Genomic DNA, 22,319 nt, shown 5'->3' with positions numbered 1-22,319 from the left:
TGGACTGGGGCTGTGTTGCCAGTCAATCTCAGGACTCTCCCAGACCATTTTATCTTCAAGAATAAATGCAGCCTGTAGCCCCAAACCAAAAGGGAAAAAAAATTGGGCCACTAAAATCTGTCAGCAGCAGAATTTCTATCTTACATAGATTTATTTTTAAGTGCATAATTCCAAATCAGTTTAAAATGCCAGTTAAAACGGGAATAAATGTCTAGTGCTCTAAAAAAGAAAAAATGAGAATATTTCATGGAAATTAGTCCAGACCCCTAATAGGAAGCACTTATTAGATGGAGATTCTCTCACTACAAAAGTGGATCAGACATTCATTATGTGAGTTAGAAAGGCAAAGGAGATATGCATCTTGTCTAGTCACCCTTAATAATTCCATAATACATATATTTGTCTAGATGGCAGCATTGGTTCTTCTGAAACACCTGGTTGAGGGACAAATACTGGCAGATGCTGAGCACACATTGTGAAGGAATGGGTAATTTCAGTTCCTGATGACATTCATGCTGAAAGTGCTTCCCAGCTGAGGGCCTTGTCCAATAAAATTTGGAAACCAGCACCAACAAAACAGATGTCTGTAATGTACACAGGCTGGCATGGAGGGTCTCAATCCTGTTTGTTATGTAGAAGAATGTAAAGTGGGAGATCCCCCATTTTCCTTGACTGTGAAGTAGATAAGCATAAACTAGCTTAGTCCAGGCTAATTTCACAAAATACAGTGTTCATAAACATCATAGTAGGAAATATCCTTTGAAATTTCCTAAAGCTCTCTTTAACCGGATTACTTTGCAACACCTTATGAAAAGAAAAATGTGAATTTAGTTTGAATGTTTCCAGGCATCCCTTCCCATTTGGAAACTACATGTAAATCTATGGAATCTATCTACATTACCTAAGAAGTGATCTTATTCAAGCTTAATTCTTTGCTGTTGATCCTACTTTAATATCTGAAAACCAAGAATAATAAAGAAAAAGTCACTACAGAAACTGAGACTAGGCTTATTTATCAGAATTAGCTGAGACCATTAGGCTTGCTTGCTAGTGATTTTGAGGGCTTTTATTCATCTAGCTACCCTTTAAAGAGATATGATTTCCATTTTTTTTTTGAACAGTACAGAACTGTCACTTTTAATTGTCTCAAATATATGAAGGAATTGCTTGCAAAATAGCTGTAGCCAGGAGTAAGGACACTGAAGATTGTCTAGTAATTAAATATGTCCATCATACAAGATGGAATATGAATGGTAATAACATTCTGAAGGAAGGAATGAAGCTGACAGACAAGTGATCTGTTGAGTGATCTAACAAGAGAAATACATCCTTGAGTTAAATATTGCCTAAAGCAGCAACTCTAATTGCTGCCTAAAGCAGCAATCTCGAAAACAGTGAAAGAAATCATTCGTAAGCAAAGTTTGGCAAGCCTTGGGTTTCTTATCTGTACAGAAATTACATTCCAGATATGAGAACAAAAATCTCAAAAAAACATCCTGGAAAGGACTAACAGTTTACAAAAGTTGTAATTACTTCTGTTGTGGCCATCATTATGTAAAAGTAATATAATTTCTTGAAGGTAAAATCCAGCAGAAAGTATATTTTCTTATAGATTTTCAGAAGAACAAAATAATGTAAGTAAAAAACAGTAGGAAAGTCAGACTGCTGTAAATCACTAGTTCATTCCTCTCTTGCACAGTTACAAATTTTGCTCTATGCAAGTCTAAGTTTGAGGAAGATATTGTCCTTTATTTCAGAAGTTCAAGTACAGTGCACACTGGTAGTTTCCATCTGCCTTTGAGCTCCTGCTGAGCTGCAATACCTGCAGGTAGGAAGATAAATAAGTCACACAAGAGCAGAGGAAAAAAACAACACGTTCAGCAAGGCTGTCCATTAAAAGGGCCAGTCTTCTTTCATGTAACATTTAACCTGCATTGACCTTGAGAACAGTTCCCTCCTTCAATCTGAAGTCATCCTGAAATGTAAATACAATTGCATTTTTTAAGTAGCCCCCCAAAATATTCCTCAATTGCAGTCTCTTTTTAAATATGTTGTTTGTGGCATTACTGGCCACGCCTGGAGCACTGTATGCAGTTCTGGGCTCTTCATTGCAAGAGCCCTGGGTATACTGGAGATTGAAGCAATGGGCCTCTAAAATGCTTAGAGGACTTCAGCTACTCTTCTGTGAGGAAAGGCTGAGAGACCTGACATGGTTCCACTTGGAGAAGAGAAGGCTCAGAAGGATCTTATCAATATGTATAAATACCTGAAGTGAGTGAATAAAGGTGAAGCCAGGGTGTTTTCAGCGGTGCCCAGTGACAGGACACCAGAGGCAAGAAAAACAAGCTGTAACACAGGAGGTCTCCTTTCAATATCAAGAAACACAGAATTCAGTTTTAAGACTGAAACTCAGATCTTAAATGTTTACAGAACATCACTGGGTCTTTTTGTGAGTATTTTAGGAGAACAATCCTTTTATCCTTTACCCCTTAAGGGTTTTCCAACAGGTTAGTTTTTCCATTACCAGTGCACTTCTGAACATTTTCTAAAAGACAAAAGAATCAACATAAAAATTACATCAAATATCATATTGCAAATACCAGTCTATGATAAAGGATGTATTAATAAGTGGATTTTTAATTCTACAAGGCTTTGCTTTCAAATTTTTCATGGGATCCAAAAGGACCTAATACAAAAGGAAAATTTATTTTGGACAAATTTGACAATTTGTCTGCCAAACATACTTTCAACTTTGATGGAAAATACATAAGGACAGTATAACTCCTGTCTTTATAAAGAGACTGTTAATCTGACTGTCCCTTATGAAGAGAAAAGGTTATCAGATTTTATTCCATTTTAAAATATTAAATACACAGGAAAGGGAAGAGAGTGAAACACTGCAAATTTACTTAAAGCTTTTAAGTACTTGCTTTACTGAGCACATCCCTCTATCACTTACTTTAGTTTACCACTCATATTTCATTAAGGATGATCTACCTTCACAGTGCCATGTGGGATGCAATTTAATAACCTTATATAATGATCTTACATAAACTCCAAAATCTTGGCCAAGATTTTCCATTAACAAAGGGATGATTATACTCTTAAGCAGTAGATCATTTGGGTTCAATTCTGCTTCTACTCAAGATGAGGAATAGTACAACATAATACTATCAGGACAGAGCTAAATGTCTTAACTGAGTAGACCTTAAGAGCCTGAGGTGCTCCATATATCTAAAACTGTGATTTCCACCAATCTCCTTTTTGTTTTATGGTTTATAGTGGAATCTATATTGACTTTTGACCAATTAGGCTGAATGCTGCACAGCATTAAGAAAGCACAGCAATTAAAAACCAGTAAGAAATCAAACCCACTCTCTCCCACATTCAAAGTATGGCAGAAAGATACAATCTCAAATGAACTGAGAAGTTTCTTAATTTTCATGGGAAAGTTGAAAGCTCCGAACATAGATGATCTGATTTTATTTTATCATAAACCTTTGAACAGAAGAATTCACAGAACTTAGTTCAGGTCTGCACAATGAAGAAAGGTAGGACTCTATTCATCTGTAGCTATTTTAAAGTGTATTTCCTTCTTAACTCTTAAATATCTTACAGGGCTAAAAGCTACTCCTTCACACAGAAAAGCTGAAATAGCACTGCAAGAGCAGCACTAAAGAAAAAACACAGGAGAATAGGCAGTGATTCTTTCAGTCACACTGGATTGCTACAATGCTACAGCATCAGTGTCAGAAATAAGACAGTGGATGGGCCAAGATGTCCATCTGTAGGCACAAGGGGTTTTGACTACATCTCTATTCCTGCATCCACACACTCCACAGCCATATCATCAACGCTACTCTTCTAGAAATCTCAATAATGTTTTAGGGAAGCAAGGATACTTCAAATACAAAAGACAAATGCAGTTTTTGCTGTGCTTTGGGATTTTAATGCTGTAAGGCATTGTTCTTCACACTTCTCTCCATAGCTCTTAGTATAAACACAATTCTGAGTGAAAAATGGAGATGCTGTTTGCAGGGCTCTGAGACATGAAGCTTTAATAAATACTCCATGTATCATGAAGAGATATAGCTGCTGGATTTCCTGATGAGCTGTTTTCTTAATGGAAAATCCTTCTCTTGTAATCAAAAAACCTACTGGAAAAGAAATCTGCTATGACAGAATGTAATTTTTTCAAGACCTTCTTAAAACTAAGCACAATATTTCATATAAATCTATTCTTTTATTACATTAACTAGAATTACTCACAAAAAGCTAGGAAGAATAATGGTAACTAACAATTAATAAAATCAAGACAACTGATTATTTCATTTTAAATTGTAATGATAATTATTTTTAGAACTATCAAAAGCAGTTATGAATCGTCTTTAACTTTTCCACAAACACTATTTTGGTAGAATCCCAATTCAGAAATAAATTAATTTTAACTGTCAAATCTGTGCAAAACACAAACTCTGTTCCATTCAGCTGCATTCTCCATAAAACCCTGGTGGAATGGCCTGTGACACAGCTTCTGCATCCATCTTGGGTATGCAAAATCAGACCAGAAAATTTACACCTTATGCTCCTGCTTGGCCCACAGGATTTATGGTATGCAGAAATGTGCACGTGGGAGCCAGAAGTCTGCCTGTATTTAATTTTACTGGATCCTGAGCAGAGGATCCTAAGCTTTTTCATTGAAAGCACATTCACGGCACATAGAAGTGCCCAACCATCTGTTGCAGACTGTTTCTCAGCTCTGTGCTCTTCAAACAAAGATGAATAAAGCGGAAAAATATGAACTACAACACCACACATACTGCAACATAAACTGAATCAAGGGGGGAAGTACAACAAAGAAAAATTGGAGAGGAAAAAGTTGCAGGCTTTCTAGCCATTGGAAGAGACAAAGCGTTGGAAGACACAAACGACTTATTTCATCTTATCTTACTTTTTTGACCCGTGAAAAAAAAAGCCAGGCCAGGTAATACTGCAGCTCTTGTAGTTAAAGGCTAAAACAATGAGACCACACTGTAAGCTGAGCAAAGAGCTGGGAGGTTTGTGACTCCACATTCTATCCCTCACCTGATGCTTTGAAGTACTGGAGGAGTCTTAGCTGTAATACAAAATCTCTAGGATAGTTAACTTGCAAATTCTTGAATTATTAATAAATAAAAAAACTGTTTGGTGTTTTTAGTTACATGAGGTAAGACTCACAGAATCAGATGTCAAGTTTATAAATTCAACTTGCAAACACATATTTTTTTCCAATCTGAAACAGTTGAGTCCAAGTTGGAGTCTATACTTGTTTGTTTTTTTTCTTTTAAAAACAATTTGGATCATACATGCCTCTTGCACCATCTTATCACCTAAGGCAAATGTAACTCTGGCACTTAGAAAACTCAGCACCACAGGTACCTGGACTTTTTGAAAGGAGTTTATAGTTTCAGTGGAAACTGCCAAGTGGGCTGATTACAGCCTTATGGTAATTGTTGGCTCTCCCCCAACAGACTGCTTTCCTATGTCAGTCTGCTAAACACAATCTCCTCATTTAGTTTTAAACACAAGATAATTGATTTTTGCTCAGAGTAGGATGTAGCTATTTTTCATTACATTTCTAACTTGTTTTCAATATAAAATTTTACAGCCTACATTTCTTCATTGAATTCAGTGAAGAGCTGTAAATCATTATCTTGTTAAAGAACTAGGGTTTACATTAATGACAAAAAAATCTCACATTTTTTGATCTGTTTCTTATTTGTAAAAAAAAATTATGTTCTACTGACTGAGTTAAGACCATATTCTGATCAGTTTAAGCAAATGATTCCATAGGCTTTTGACCACCATTTCCCTTCAAAGTGTCTCACAGACTACTAAGGCAGACAAGTTTACTACATATCACGTACATTTGCCTTGCAGACCTCCAGGCATCCATGCAAGCCTCCACTCTATAATTCATTTATTGCCACAGATTTGGCTGATGTTTTGAATACACTGGTGTTATCAGAAGAGTTGTAGAGCTTTAGTCTGTCTTGCTATCCTTACAAGGACATAAACTCAGGGTCAGATAAGAAATGGATCCCATTTCTCTCTAATACAGCCAGGGACTTGGAGGATGTACTGCAAGTTTATCCGAGCCTATGAAAATGCCTAGTACAAGGCATTCATAAAAATAATGATTGTAGGTCTAGTTTTTCTCAGAATAATCATTCTGGATATTATTCCCTAACTGTAGCCAAAAAGTGAATTATTTTCTTAACTTTAGTAAAAGCAAGTTTTTACCCTTTACTCAACTTACAAAAAACAGAGCTATCCTTGGATATTGTTCATGTAACACTTCATTCTCAATAATACCTATTTTTGTGACATTAAAAGGGAGATAGAGATCCCTTCAGTGATTTGGGATTAACATAGCTGTATTGTTCTTTATGAGTGGATCACAATAATATTGCAGTTATTTTTCATTGTTAGTGCTTTGCACAATGTAGCAAAATCATAATTCTCCTCTATGCATAAACAAGCACAGTTCTGACTAATATTCAGTGACATCAAACTTAAATATTCCAGCTGTCAGAAAAAAACAACAAAATTATTTTGAGTCATAACTTAAATCAGGTTCCATAAAAGAAATTAAAGAATCCCACTATAGTTGTGTTTTCCATTATCATAGAGCATATGGGATATTGGGACCATATTTATCTCTGACATCTAACAGAGCATGCTTCAGCATTTAGGAGTGAGCTTCTGAATAGAATTGTGCGAACAATTGATTTTTCAGTCTGTTGAACCACAGTATTGAAGACAGTTTGATCAGACTGAACTACAATCAGAAATGAAAAAGATACTAGCATGCAGGTTTTTTGCATCTGAAATAAAACCAGAAAAAAATGTTTTTGTTCATATAGAATATTTTAAGCCAAACACTTGTAATAAAAGCAAAGGAATCAGAGAGCATGGAGGTCAGCAGGGGCACACCCATTTTGAACTGAAGAGTGAAGGTATTTACCCCTCTGGCAAAAGACTGAGACAAAGATGAGCACCAACACTGAGTTTCCAAAACCACCTTCCCCTCATTTCAGGAAAATGCACTAAACATATGTTCATGTTTTCATGTGCAGTAATTTGTTTGTTAAAAGACTTTTCCTCTTCCAATCAGAAGAGAAAAGATATTTGCTATCTGAATGTATTTGGTAAATTTGCTAAATTGTTTTCCAAGACTTTTGGGGAATTTTACATCATCTACCACCGTAATTTTAAATCATAATTAAATCTTGATGTCATGAGGTCTTTTGTGGGGAGAGAGCTGTGGTGTCCTTTTAAAGAAAACTAAAAATACTAGGTCTCTTGATCTGAGGATAATAAAAATTTCTGGAAGTAGGATAGGGTGAAGTGCAATGCCAGTGAGATATGTTCTTTCAAAGGGTCAATCAGTGAAGGAAATCTGTCAGAACATCTGTTATCCAGAGAATTTTTTCTGAATATTGATTTTCATGTGAAAACAAAATTCTGCCTTCAGGTTATGTATGAACAATTGACTTAATGTGACCTTTGGCCTAGAATAAGAAAGATTTTTCTGTTACATTTGTGGCTTGAGTGCTCATGGCCCAACTGAGTGACATAAACAGGTCCAGCCTAAAGTGCAGTCACTGCCCAGCAGACTACAAATTTCAGCCAAAAAAGTAGAAATTGAGCACAGATCTCCCAAATGGCCAACCCAATTCCCTATGAAACTAGTTCACAGTGCCCCAGTTTGATTTCTACTCCTTATCAGCATGGCAGTGCAAAAAAATACCATTAAGGTTTAAGGTTTTAATAGCCACATTATCTTCAGTGCCAGACATAATCGCAAAATACTGTGATGATATACTGCATATAAGGCACATAACAGAGAAAATACCTGAATGAATAGTACCTGGTGTCAACCATGCATGGGCAGAATATTAATCTTGGCACCTCTCACAATGGCATGGTTTTCTTGCCTTAATGAAAACAGCAATTTCACTGATTCATCAGGTTTAGGTTACTGGTACTTGAGAACATGATTCTTGGGTACCAATTAAATACCATTTGTTTACTGGATATACAGAGAATGAGAGATCAGGTCCAAACTCTAAATTACCTTCAGTTCCTTAATGGCAGTAGAGCATAAGTGCAGCAGTATGGATGCAACTTACAAGAAGGCTAAAACCATCAGCTGGAAACACCTGGACGAAGAGTCTGCGAGATATTTTCTCTTAAATTACTTCAACTCTTGATGATTCTGTACACAGTTAGCTGGGCTTTTTTATCTTCTCCTCCAACAGGGTGCTTCAATACTGATTTAGCTACGTAATTACTCAACAGAACAATTACTTAATTGCTTAACTTGAATATTAACAGTAAAATAATAGCAGCTAAATAAAGATCAGTTTTCTAAATCCCAGGAGTACCAAAAACACATCAGCTAGAAACCTGGACACACTTAGCCTTATTGGTGGTCATTTGTTCAATATGTATGCTTCTTCAAGTAGTCCCTGATCATAAACTTTTTTACTTAGAAAGTGTGTGAAGTTGCAAAAGAGAAATACCTTCACTCCAAGTAGAAATTACTCATAATAATACTGTTGCAGTAGTTTGAGAAGGAGTTGTAGCAGTTGTAGCAGTCAGGAACACAAGATATATTTGAAATATATATTGAGCTCAACCACTGAAGCATTTTTTAATGTACTCTCCAGAGCAATAAAATCAGCATAGAAGTGGGCAGAACAAACCTTCCATAGGAACAGAGAACAAACTTATGCTAGTGCTTTCCATTTAAACTCTGCCTCTAAACATCCCAAACTCTCCCTTTTTATGTCATCAGTAGTTTTGTTATGCTTTTATCATGGGTAATTTTCATCTCTAAATTTTAAAGACATCTGCTGGGTGTATTCCAACTAATAAATAATAATAGCACCAAAGATGTTTGCATCAGATGTCTCTCTAGTGCATCACGCTTTCATTTAACTGCTTTTTGATAAGGTATATCCCCTTAACTAATAATGTTGTTAATCTTTAGATTGTTACTTTTAGTCTGTTTAGTATTACACTATACATCACAATCCTTCTGACACAATCAGCTAGCTTCAATAATGGATTAATGTATCAAGGACATCAGCTCCAGGTATGCGGAACACCTTTGCTGGCTGCAGACTGCTTGAATTCCACAGAGCAACGGTCACTGGAAAAGTTGTTTCCAGCTGAATGTAATAACATAAGAAAGAGAAGTGCAGTGTTGTAATTTCAAGTTAAAAGGTAGCAATCTGTTATTGTAATCAGTTACTTTAAGGCTGCTTTCAAGCTAGTTTTGCAGTCAAAAATGCTTAAATATTTAATTATTTTTCTAAGAGATCATGAACCTGTTACTTGAGTGAAATGTACTTCAGTATAAAAAGATTGTTTCATTTCCAGGAAAAAATTTCAAAAGTAACTTATCTGATGGAACTCTAGCCTTGACAGATGTAGATAAATAAAAGTTGAAATGTAGTGCTAGCTTTGTCACAGGAAACATAATGCAGAATTTAGGCCAAGATGCATTACAAAAGTATCAGAGTTTAAATGCAACACCCAAACATTTTCCAACTCAGGGTGACAGTTCCATCGTTGGAGTTTGCTCTGTTTTGCAGCCTTGACTAACTTCAGCCATTAAACTCCAGTTACGAATGGTGAGATCAAGGAATCATGGCCAACTGTGTACCTTGCATTGTCACTATGGCATAGATATCAGAAAACTGTATATTATGTTCCAGGCCCACAATCTGAACTTTTTATTGTTTGTTTTGTGCTTTGGGTTGTTTTTTTTTTTTAAGAAAATAAAAGTACATACTGTCTAATTGTTATTCCTTTGATAAAAAAATTGCGATAAAGTCAACAAGGCCTTATTGCTCCTATTCCTATTTCTCTTATTCACCACTCACTACTTCACTATCCATTTTTTCCCCTTCATCAACCCATGATGGTTTTCCCAAGCCTAGGAGAGATTTTGCATGAGCAAAGCAAACAATATTTGATCCCAGACAACAAATTAAATTAACAGTGCATACTGAGTGCTCTCAGATGAGTCACTTTCTACTTCCAGCAAGACTCTGCATCCAAACCTTGAAAGTCTAGTGCCTGACAAGTAAATTATCTTGGTACAGCTTAGTTGCTGCTCATGTGATGGAGGAAGGAAAACAGGCAGCTTCCTTATCTTTAAGGCAGACTCAAATGAACATCCTGTTGTATTTGCAACCTACACAAGCTATTTCCTCTTTCCATGGCGTTAATCCATGGAACCAAAGGACTCTCTGCTCTCTGCACCCAGCAGAGAAGACAAATGCTGCTCGACCTATTGACTTCAAAGGAGGGAAGGAGGGAGGGAGGGAGAGAGAGCTATGTGCCTTCCTTGCTTCTCCCTCACTCCAACTTTGTGCTCTGGCCAGATGCAAGGTGACCCTAAGCAGTTACATGTGTAGACTTAAAGATTACAAGACAGAAAGAAAGTGGATGGTCCTTTTTTTTTCCTCCTCCTGTATATGGAACTCCTTTCTGTCTTTCCTGGGTGCTCCCTCTGTAGACCGACGAACAACAGGTCAGAGGAGACGGAAAGGCTTTTTACCTGCCAACCCCAGAGTTCAGGATGTGTTGTTTCTCCTGCAGCAGTTGATGACACCCTAACAACCTTAGCAGCACTGGAGCTGCATTCCTACGCTGTAACAGGGGAAGCAGGACCAAGGGCCTGAACTAAGGTCTTGGCAGGTAAGTGAAGGAGCAACCACTATCAAAAAGCCTCGTTTGCAAGTGTATGTCTTTGTAATGTTTAAGTCTTAATATGTGCTCTGCTTTCTCTGGGAGCTTAAACTTCCAGTTTTGAGAAGATATTTGAGAATACCTACTAGCTCTGCCAAGTGCTTGAAAAAATGTTGAAGAAACTCATAAATGCAGAGAACCTCTAAAGAAAAATTATTTGTGATGAAGATGTCTCAGAGCTGAGATTTCTTTTTAGAGCTGAGCAGGAGTTATTTAGATTAGTGGGGGAGGGAGATGCTTTATGCTATAAACATATTTTTGTAGCAACACTTAGACTGAGAGCATCACTGTATTGTGAATACTTAATATTCAAAATATGAGCTCTTGAGATTGGAAGGGGGATTTTTCACTTGATTGCTTGTTTTCTCTCAACCAGACACATAGGCAACAGCCGATGAAAAGAAATTTCCATCTCCTTATTACATTCCACTTCTTGAGCTTAATTATCAGAACCAGGTTTTCCATATGAATATCTATGTCACTCAAAACATACTTTATTTCAGTAGTTATCAAGAATTGTGGGTTTGCTGACAATACCATGTCCCAGAACATTCACAGAGAACACACACAGCGGAAGTCTTTACCACTACAGCAAATCTGATTAAAAAGATACTTGCAGAAAAAGGAAAAAGTTATTCTAATTAGCAGTTCAAAGAAGAAGAAAAAAAACAAAACAACATTAAAAACATCCTTGCATAAAGGAAGTCTTTCTTTTCCTTGCTTGTAGTATTACGAGGGTAATGGATACCTTACTAGTCAGATGCTTGTGTGTTTTACTTTTTTGGAATGGAAAACAAATTTAGGTCAGAAGAGGAAATCATAAGGAGCTGCCACATGCTAAGTTCTGTATCTGAGCCATTTACTGGACAGTATCTTGGAGAGAGAAAAGGGAACATTAATGAAGACTGAAAAACTATCCAGAACTAGTGGGGTATCAATGCCCCATCAATATCCAGTTCAGATATTCATACTGTTTTTCATACTGTTATGTATATACATTTCATACTGTTGTTTAGTATTCTCAGTTAACTAAATGAAATCACTCCAAAAATAACCTCTAAGTATTTGCCCATCTTTCAGTGGATGAACTGTGAGCTTCCTGTAAAAAAAACCTGTATGTGCTAATAGTAACTGTAAATTTATATTCACCATAGTTCAGGGAAAAAGTCATTATAAAAAATTTTCTCCAAAATTTCAGACACAAGAGTGAAAAATTATACCCTATATAAGTCTATATATTTTTAAAGTTTGAATTAGTATAGTCATTGTTCTAAATTAACTTTCTCTAGACAAAATAAAGTGTTGTACTACATTGCAGCCTCACTGTTAGGAATGAAGATAGAGGAGACAATGCAGGAAGGCCAACACATACGACCAAACTGGAGAGTATCCAGGTCATAGAAGAATGGTAAGTTGGTTATCTAATATTGAGACTTGCCTTGGGTTTAATTCTTTGGGAATGTCCTTTTAATTGCTTTTCGTCCAAAAAATTCTATACAAAAGGAAGCAAAATCTGTGCTGACAATGAAATTACACCAGTGACATTCACAAGTCAGGCTTATTTACAGTTTCTTATCTATGGGGAAGAACCATGGGGAGAAATGGATGATGCATGGACAGTTTCATATGTGAGTCTCTATAAGAAGCCTCTGCAACCTCTGAGAGCATGTTTTTCTGTCTATGCAGACAAGAAAAAAATTTATACTCACAAGTGTACTTCATGTCCAAATTTTTAACATAGCTGCCTTTCATAAAACAGCTTAAACTATGTTTCTGCTGGAATTAACAAAAAACCACATACCTCACAAACTAGGTTAAACACACTGAAAGTCTGAGCTTCTACTTCTGTCTAAAGCTTTGGCCCATGTTTATTGTGTGGGGAAAATTGTAATCTGTCAGGGGCCCTGAGTTCTCTAAACCCATAAGAAGGAAATTAAAACTTTAAAGGATATATATGATAGTAAAAACAACCCAAACAACTCATAATGGTCTTTTTTGAGAAGACAATATCACTAATTTCTACAGAGTATGATTGTTAAGAGACCTTCCCAACAGACAGTAAGGGAGGCCATGATGTTTATCAGCCCCATCCACCTCAGCAGGTTTTTTGCACTCTACTCAAGTGGAGAGTCCAAAGTCCTGAGGGAGTGCTCACCTTAAAATCTGTGTTTAAACTTTTTTATTCAGTTTACAATTACTTCACAGTTAAACAATTTGTGATCTATCACAAATAGCTTCCCATCATCCAGTCTGCCTTGCATACAGAGTAGAATTGATAAACTGACTTCAACAGAAATTATATAGACAAATGTCACTTATTGTGCATCATGGTAACACAGAAGCTAATGACAACAGCTAGTAAAGCTCTTGTGTTGGATCAGGAAGGAGAGGGCAAGTGCTCAAAATTAAGTTTGAAACTATATTTAATTGTTGTTAAGTAGCCTGAGAATTGCTTTCTTAAGGTATTCATTGGTACTTTAATGGATTAGTGATGCCAGTAAGTCTTCTGACCACTTACCAGTGCATCTACTGGTAAAAGCCACAAATGGTTTCCTTCAGGAAGTGGAAATAAGGACTTTTCCCCACTTCTTCTCTTCCCAGTTTTTCCAGCAAAATCCATCACATCTCAGGCCAAAAGATCATCATTCAGGTCAATAGCATGAAACAGAGGGAAGCTTAGCAACCCTTAGGTACAAGCACAGAGAAATACGCTAATTTAAAATCTCTCTGAATTACTACTTTGTTTGGCCTCATTAGTATGCTTTTGGCTGCCAAGAGCTTTTTGTTTTTCTTGTTCTTACTAAACCAAATCATGTACAGTCACCATCAGAGGGAGGCAGGGACATAAGGTGTCATCTAATCTCCTCAGGAAAGGGAGTCTATTTCCAGCTTCCTGGAATCTCCTTTAACTGCAGAGGCAGAAATTCAGTGCTTTTGAGCCACTTGGCTAAGAATACCAGCAGAAAACTCATAAAAAGTGAAGTGCATGTCTCATAACATTAGACATTTAGTGGGCTATTGGGATAATGAATGCACAAGTGAAGAGCAAACAAAATCCCCTGTTACTGCTGAACCTTTGTTGCTTCCAGTTTTTACTTTGGACTAAAGTGCATTTGAAAGGAGAATTTTTTTGATGAATGTATGAAAACACTGTTACAAAAATAGAAGCATATTTGTAATGATATTTACTTTTGCAGCCAAAACCCTACTGCAGATGAAATTTTGTCTTGGGCTCAGAATTTTGACAAGATGATGAAAACACCAGCTGGGAGGAACCTTTTCAGAGAGTTTCTCAGAACAGAGTATAGTGAGGAGAACCTGCTTTTCTGGCTCGCATGTGAAGATCTAAAGAAGGAACAGAACAAGAAAGTTATTGAAGAAAAAGCAAGACTTATATATGAAGATTACATTTCAATACTATCACCAAAAGAGGTAAAGCTGTAAATGTTACATTTGCATTTTCTGTTATCCCAGAGAAGAAATGTTATACACTGGACTGCCAGGTGAGGGTCTGAAAGTCTGCCAGATGTCTTAGTATGAACATTAAATCAGGAAAGGAAGGGACAGAAACAGCAGGCTCTGGTCCATTTAGCATTACCAGCCACACCACATCCAAGTAAGGCTCAAGAAACTCAGTAAGAGAAGGCTGAGAAATAGGTTCGCTTCTTTAGTAATGCTACATGTCTGACAGAGAGAGGAAGTATGTAATGCAAATGGATTTCGGGAGAAAAAGCACCAAAATTAAGGGATTTAAATCAGAATCTTTATAGATTTATCTGCTGCTATAATTGTCTGGGAGAAAATCTGAATTTCTGTTGGTTATTTCCATGTAAGAGTCCAATGAAGCTGATGTGTTTTATCTAATGAAATGCATAATATCTAGGGAATTACATAGGATTTTATTCAATCCTTTAACTGAAATAGACGAATTTTGTAATTATCTTCACCTATAGTAAAGAAAAAGCATCCCTAGCAAACCATGTTTTGTAATACAAAGAGATATATAAATATATAATCACTAAAAGAGTTTTTCTTAGGCCACATCATGTACCTTTATCTTCTTTGCCTTGTCTTTGTGCATTGCATTTGAATTTCTACTCAATGGTGTTATGCTAATTTATGCTCACTGTGGACCTTGCTTCCTACATTTTACTTCTTCACTGCATACAGTAATAATTTGCAACTTCATTCATATGAATGAAGTCAAAAGTGATTTATAGCTCCATTATCTTCTCTTGTGCCATAGTATCTGCTTTTGCTTTGGAGTGAAATACAATTGCCAGTACAGGAGGCTAATTATAAGTTTTTCTTTTAATACTGTATACTTACAAGATAGGTATGTGATGAAAGTTCAATTGTCTTTTTACGATAAGACCAATCAGCATTCAGAATTCAAACACCAACTAAGCATTGTTTGACTTAGAGTTTAACAAAGCTACTCATGAACTTGGTGTACTGGATGCATACAGATCTCATCAATCCAGTTGCTCCTGCCCATACTGGAAATCTTAGGAGGCAAACAAGAACTGTTTGCAATGCATTAGAACAGCATGGGAATGGAGAAATTCTTGTTCATCCAGGCATCTCTTTCCAGATGTTACCTTTTGGCATAAGACTGAAATATTTAGTATGACTTGTTCAGTAGTTATTGGGGCAGAAGGTCTTAGTGTTCTAAACAGATACTTCGGATTCATCTGTTTAGCAAGAAAATACCTTTAGATATGCCATCTGGATTTAGTGAGTCATTGAAAAAATACAAAGCAAATTAACAGTTCCATAATTAATTTTGATTTCTGCATTCTCTAAATGCAATTAACTTTTATTATGCTCAGTGGCTCAAAACCCCACTATCCTGCCAAATTTGAGGGTCTTCTGATCCCAGCTATTATGTTTGATATTGAAGAACCAATTAGCTGCACAAACCAGTTTTGTTGATATAAATGTGTGTGCCTGCATGTCAGGGGGACAATTGCTTAAATCTTACTTAGAGTGTCCTTTCTGTGCTGTAGAAATGTAATGCTCTGGGCTTGAAGTCTATTCAAACACATTTGAAGACACATGGCTTCAACACTGCCACTCAAAACTAGCATAGCACTGTAATCCTGCCCGCACTCACTGGCTGAGCAGCACCATTGGTCTCTTATATTTGTGCCTTGTGACTGATAACCAAGTGACAGCAAATATTGGAGGAGAAAGAGCTTGTCCGCTCTGTCAGTAGCATACTCCAATATGCCAACAAACCAACAGTGCCAGATTCTACAGATGGTACTGAAGATAGAATGAAAATGTATATTTACTTCTCAGTACTGTACCACACCACACCACACCATACCTCACCACGCCACACCACACCATACCTCACCACGCCACACACCACACACCACACCACACCACACACCACACACCACACCACACCACCCCACACCACACCACACCAGCATAATTTGAAGACTTTGCTTTACCATGTATGAAATCACAGGCTCACACATCCAAACATATTCTGAGTTTTCATCATGGTTAACATCCTTCATGTAGCAAGGTATCTTAATACATGGAGCTTTCCAGGGTTGAAGACAATCCTTCAGACTGTATTCCATCTTTGTATGGTTGCAGAACAGTAGGGTCAGGTTGCAACTTGGTAAATCATCTTAACTGATCTCTTCCTTAATCTACGCAGGATTTTAGCCCTTTTCTTCTTAGCTGAGTAAATCCTTGCTGGTGTCAGTGGGCTTTGCCACTGCTGCCATTTCATTTAATACAGAACGCATTAACTTACTAGGTTTTAGAGCATTTTGTGGGTAAATTGTATATTCAGTCAAATTTCTAAAGGATATTCTAAAATCATCTGGGTATTCATCCAAGCATAATACGTCCTTTTCTGCCTAGGCACAGGAGTTCATCACAAATGGTAAGTAAATGACAACCTAAAACTGAAACTTGCTAACAACTTCAGTGTGGATATATGATCTCCTGAAAGTATGAATTACCAGATATTAAAGAGTCCTGACAAGAAGAACATGAAATAGTTAATATTAATGGGGAGATTAAAACAATAAAAATTATAAAAATCCCAGGGTAATTTGTAAAGAACAAGTGTAGTGCCTAAAAAATACCAGAAAATAAAAAACTCTAGAGCAGCCAGATAAGAATGAAGAATAGAAATCTTCCAAAAGTTTAACCACAAATGCGCAGAAAAAAAACCAAAAAAAAAATTACCCTGCAGCTCTCTGAATGAAGGCAATTCAATATTCATTTCAGAGAAATACTTTTAAATACATACAAATTATTTTTTAAGGTAAAACAGTATATTTTGGAAAACTTCAATTGCACTGCATCTAATCTGCTATACAGCTGCATTTCACTGTACAGATCTTAAGATGGATGCAAAGACCAAGTCAAAACTGAAATGGTCTCAGTGCATTACACAGTACTCGTGTGATGGTTCTGAAAGAAACACAGAGGATTACTTGAATAACTGATAAACTCAGCATGTTTAATGGAGCCCTGAGAAATAAAGATACATATTACATCTTTTCAAATGTCATTGTTTTATTATTCTGTGCTCATCTTCTTCAGGTTAGTCTTGATTCCCGGGTGAGAGAAGTGATCAACAGAAACTTATTGGATCCCAGCCCTCACATGTATGAAGATGCCCAGCTCCAGATATACACTTTAATGCACAGAGACTCTTTTCCAAGGTTCTTGAACTCTCAGATTTATAAGTCTCTTGTTGAAAGTATTACAGGCTCTACTTCTGAAACTTAATTATAATTTAAAAAAAAAACTTGATTTTTTTTTTTTGGGGGGGGTTGTGGGTGGGATGGAAGAAAAGTAGTTTAATAACATCTGGAGCTGGGTTCCTGGAGAACTGCAGTTTAGCACTACTCAGGCTACTGTGAAGAAAAAAAAATACATATTATGGTCTCTGTCTACATTTTTACCAAGGTCCTCCTTGCTCAAGATGGTGTGGGAGGGGATCAATGGATTTGCCAAAATACATTTTTTTCACACTCCTTTCACCCTACTGCAGTCAAGATTGCAATGATGTATTTGTAGTTTTATGAACAGTCTCCTTGTGTATCCTCACACTGCATGTGCAAGGTAAAACTGCTTCACTTACCACTTAGTTGTTGCAATATTTAATCCAATAACAAATTATAGCTGTATTTAAAAACCTTTTTTTGTGCAATACAGTCCTATGGTACATAGAAACAATTGCAGCAAACCAGAAAGAGGCTTGTATTTTTTAACATCACTAACTAAAAAGCCAATTTTTAAGGTGTAGCATTACTCTATACGCTCTACTGAGTACAATACACTGACTTTTTGAAGCCAATATTTCTGTACAGAGAAAAAGAGCTATTTATCACTGTTTATTTAAAATAAATGAAGCAGAGGATTCCTCTGGTTGTTCACTGCCAAAACTGTGGCATTTTCATTACAGAGTTTGCAATGTCAAAGAAAAAGAAAAATAAAAGAAGGGAAAAAAAGCACAAATCAATTAAAGGGATCCGTTTCTGGGTGACACAATCTATGCGCTGATATTGTTTAATTGTTAAAAGAACAAAGATTTTCAATGTACATTTCAGATGTCAGATACTGTAATTGATTTATTAAAGACTGGCTATCCAGTTCTAACACTGTTGTATAATGTTATGTACTTCAGAAAAAAAAAAGAAACAAGAAACAACACAAAAAGCTTGATAATTTAGTTTTTTGAATAAAGAAATTTAATAAAAGATTGCCTACATGTAGCATTTTAGAGCATTTTAGAACATTTTGATGAACTGCATCTGTTCTGTAAGATATTTTTTTTGAAAGCTAAATCTGGTAAAAAATGTTTTTAAATGAAGTAATGTTTTACAAGGTGGCGGGTTAAAGAAGATTTAGCTTCTAGCCTCATTGATTTTGAACAACTCCTTGAAAACAAGGGGTTTGGAGAGTAATATTAAACCAAACTTCAAGGGCTTCTAAACCCACAGATCTTACCCAAGCAAAATGCCTACAGAAACACAATGGGTATTTTCCCTGGGTAAAGATTCCTGTACTGAGCCCTTAATCTGAGCTAAGGCAGCACAGTACTCCCATCACTAGGCTGCCATGGTGTTTTTAATAGGTATTTGCTTGGCCTTTTTATCAAAGAATGTCCAATTTCAGGACACATTTTGATGTTTAAAGAGACAGTGACTTGGAACTTAAAAAAAAAAAACCACCATCTTCATACCTACCATATACAAGTAAAATGAGTGTTAGCATCCCTCATAAACTGTTAAAGATATACCAAGAAATTGCTCTGAATACTTGTTAAATATATATATATGTGTGTGTGTGTATATATATATATATATATATATATATATATATATATATTTAATACTGACCACCATACTAAGACTTGAGGCAAGGTTCTTCTCACTTACATAGGACTAAACGTGGCACAAGCCCATCGCTTTCAATTGGCCTGCAAGGTCTGGCAGTTGTGTCCTGGAGTGGAATCTGGCCTGAACACAGTTGGCTCCAACCCCTCAGTTACTTCCTGCGGGCAGCCTCCAGTGCTGGCTTTGGCAGGAGCTGCTGCTGCCGAGGCACGTCTGCTGTGACACCCTAACTGGGAGGGTACAGGTCTTAGTTTATCTTCTGGGGCTTATTTTTTTCCCTTTGTTTTACTACCTCTCATTTTCTTAATTTATTGAACATGCTTCAAATAGCAGGTTTGGGGAATTTTTTAGTCATTCTTTTTACTTGAAACCTGTGTGCTTTTTTTGGATATATATATATATATATGAACAATTTAACAAACTGTTTCTTAAACTCATTTGGTTTTGTAATTTATATAGAATTCAGGAAATGATTAAAAGGGCTATTCTCTATTCCCTATGCAAATATTTTAACTGTTGTAGTGTTTGACAAAATGGGATCTAAAACAAAAAATCTGCAAAGTGGAAAAACAAATCTGTTTACAGTGGCATTGCTGACTATCCTACCATATTCAGCACTTTTAAATATTGTTATTTATGAAAATGTAGTTTAAAATGCAAGACAAAAATATTTATAAATGCTTCTTTTAATAAATACCTGTTTTGTCTGAAAGTGCTACCGTGTTATGACAACTTTATTCATGTTGGTTAGCTACTTACCATTATGAATAAAATATTCAATTATTATACTGATAGAATACGAGCTATGATGTTTACAAATCCTGAGGGGGGGGAAATTCAGTGAGAAAGGACTGCCTCCTTCTACTGTGAAATGCTGTTAGGAAAAAAAAATTCTCACTTTTTTCTTAATTGGAATTTAACTATGGTCCTACATATGTCTAGTATCATTTGACTAGTTAAATTTACTTGGTACTAAACATATACAGCATCATATATGTATATATTTATATAGTGTAATTTCAAGTTGTTGGTGTTTGAGGCACAACACATTTAGTACACACATCTAAGCAATGTGTAAGAGACAAAACTGCATGCATAAGTCTTGACAAATGTAGACTTGAATTCATAATGTTACTATTTGATGGTGACCTACTAGTCATAAGCTATCTTTATAAGATATTTCACACAGGTAGAAGTTCTTGTCAACACAGACAAGTCATCCTTTCAAGACAGTTTTAAAGCTAGATGTGCAGGCCCTAAAATATTACCTTGATTTCTAGCATAAGATTCCAAAATCTGTACTTGGAAACTGTGACATCATTTTGAAAAATATTACACCAATCATCAGTGTAATACCGCAATGAAATCACGTTCAAAATTTATTGTCTAAAATCCTCTATTGGGAGGGACTGAAAAATTGAACATAACACGTAAAGTTTCATTCTTGGAGCAAATGCTCATATTAAAATATTTAATATACATTTCATTTACTGGTTTGGGTTTCCCAAATTTTTTTATTACAAATATGGATGTGGTCCAAATGGACAATAAGTAACATGATCTCATTGCCTATCATTCAGCTCTTTGAACACAAATTGTAATAAAGTCAAGCTATTAAACTGATTTATTGTGCATGCAGTGTACAATACACTTTGAAAAACTGCCTAAATGCACTTATTCTATAGCTTGGAATAAAATAAGTATGTATTTAACTTGTACTTCAGTTTTTCATGACAATGTATATAGCAAGTGCACTACAGAAAGTGAGTTATGTTTTTGCCACTTCTGCCTGGTGTTTTAAATTCCTTTCAAATAGAGCCTAATGCCAAAGAGACAAAAATAAGCAGAGCATTTCTGCACCCTCCTGTCTTTCAGGTTGCAAAGAAACTGAATCTATATAGTGTTCCACATGTTCAACTCAGCTGTTTATAGCCAGCTTTCATATAACTGAGCTTAAAGTAGTTGGCGATACCCAGGATGAAGCAGAACACACAGATGGTGTCACGAGCATTCAGATTAACCTAAAGGCACACGTGGTATGAAGGAGACTAGAGCTTTGATGGAGAAAAGACAGGTCGGTGACACAGGTGGCTGGGCTGCAGGTTAAACAGCTACATCACGGCACTGTGGAAGTGTGATCATAGCACGTCCAGGTCCACAGCCAGTCCATAACTCACTTGAGTACTTGTAGAGTCCATACAGTGCATTTGCAGGCCAACAGAAAGTGGACACAAACCAGACTTCAGCTAGAAATAGCAATTTTTAAAATTAAAAGCATGCTGAAGTGCTGCTAGGCTGTGGTCTAAACTGAGCAAATAAAGGAGACCTATACTCCAGCTTCAACATCCAGGGTTTAAGATGTCATCTCATGCCAAACTTGATTCCCTAGGCAGCAAACTCAATTACAAGGAGCATATGTCTGTGGAGCCAGTATCTAAAATCAGGCGGGGGGCTTTTTCCGTAAGAGCAGCTTGCTGGACTGACCATGCTGTGAGCCCACTCAGGAACCCACAACTTCCATATGCAGGAAGTGGTTGCAAAAGCCATTTAGCAGAAGTATTCCGCAAGACCAATTCAAAAGCAATCAAAGCCGATACAAGAGAGTCTCTAACTTCAGCAATTCTCTGCACCACAAGGAATAAAGTCTATATTCCCACAATGTCTGTGAGCCTGCTCCTGGCATTGTTGACCCAGCCAGCAGAGCCTGAGCCCTTATCAAATTCAACAAAGCAAAAAATTAAAGTTGCACATAGACATAGAGCTGCAATGTCTCCTTCAAACTGATCTGAATCATGCCTAACTACCAACTTCCAAATAGGGTTTTTCTCATCCTATAATGCTGGGTTTTTTTAAGAGATCCAAGAGTAGCACTGTAGCACATCCTGGGACTTGGATTCAGTGTCAAAAGTCCCATCCTGTTCACCAATACACTGAGTGAGTACATTTGCAGTGACAAAAGCATCAGCCCTGTTCAAACATGTACTGAATACTTTTGCCAGCAGTACCACTGATGTTGGTGGGATGAAAGAACAATGGAGTAATAGTGCTAAAATCAGTTGGATGAAGACTAGACAGAAACAGTGTCTGCATATTATTTTAACTTTATACCAAGAGCCTGATTTTGCCCCTTCCTTC

At 36.5% G+C, this 22,319-nt stretch overlaps 1 protein-coding gene across 2 annotated transcripts in view; it reads left to right on the top strand.

The window, feature by feature from the left end:
• The window catches only part of RGS17 (regulator of G protein signaling 17), a 28,546-nt gene extending 10,975 nt beyond the window's left edge, over positions 1-17,571 (top strand). Inside the window, exons 3-5 of one of the 2 annotated variants that reach the window (XM_062488869.1) lie at positions 12,125-12,214; positions 14,004-14,238; positions 17,383-17,571. In XM_062488869.1, the coding sequence (XP_062344853.1) occupies positions 12,125-12,214; positions 14,004-14,238; positions 17,383-17,571 (514 nt within the window). The remainder of the gene's footprint in view (positions 1-12,124; positions 12,215-14,003; positions 14,239-17,382) is intronic. The other variant, XM_062488868.1, reaches the window with a different exon arrangement.
• Positions 17,572-22,319: the final 4,748 nt, after the last annotated feature.

The sequence above is a fragment of the Cinclus cinclus genome, chromosome 3 (assembly GCF_963662255.1).
Source record: "Cinclus cinclus chromosome 3, bCinCin1.1, whole genome shotgun sequence".
NCBI lineage: Eukaryota > Metazoa > Chordata > Aves > Passeriformes > Cinclidae > Cinclus > Cinclus cinclus.
This window is presented reverse-complemented; position numbering and strand designations above follow the sequence as displayed.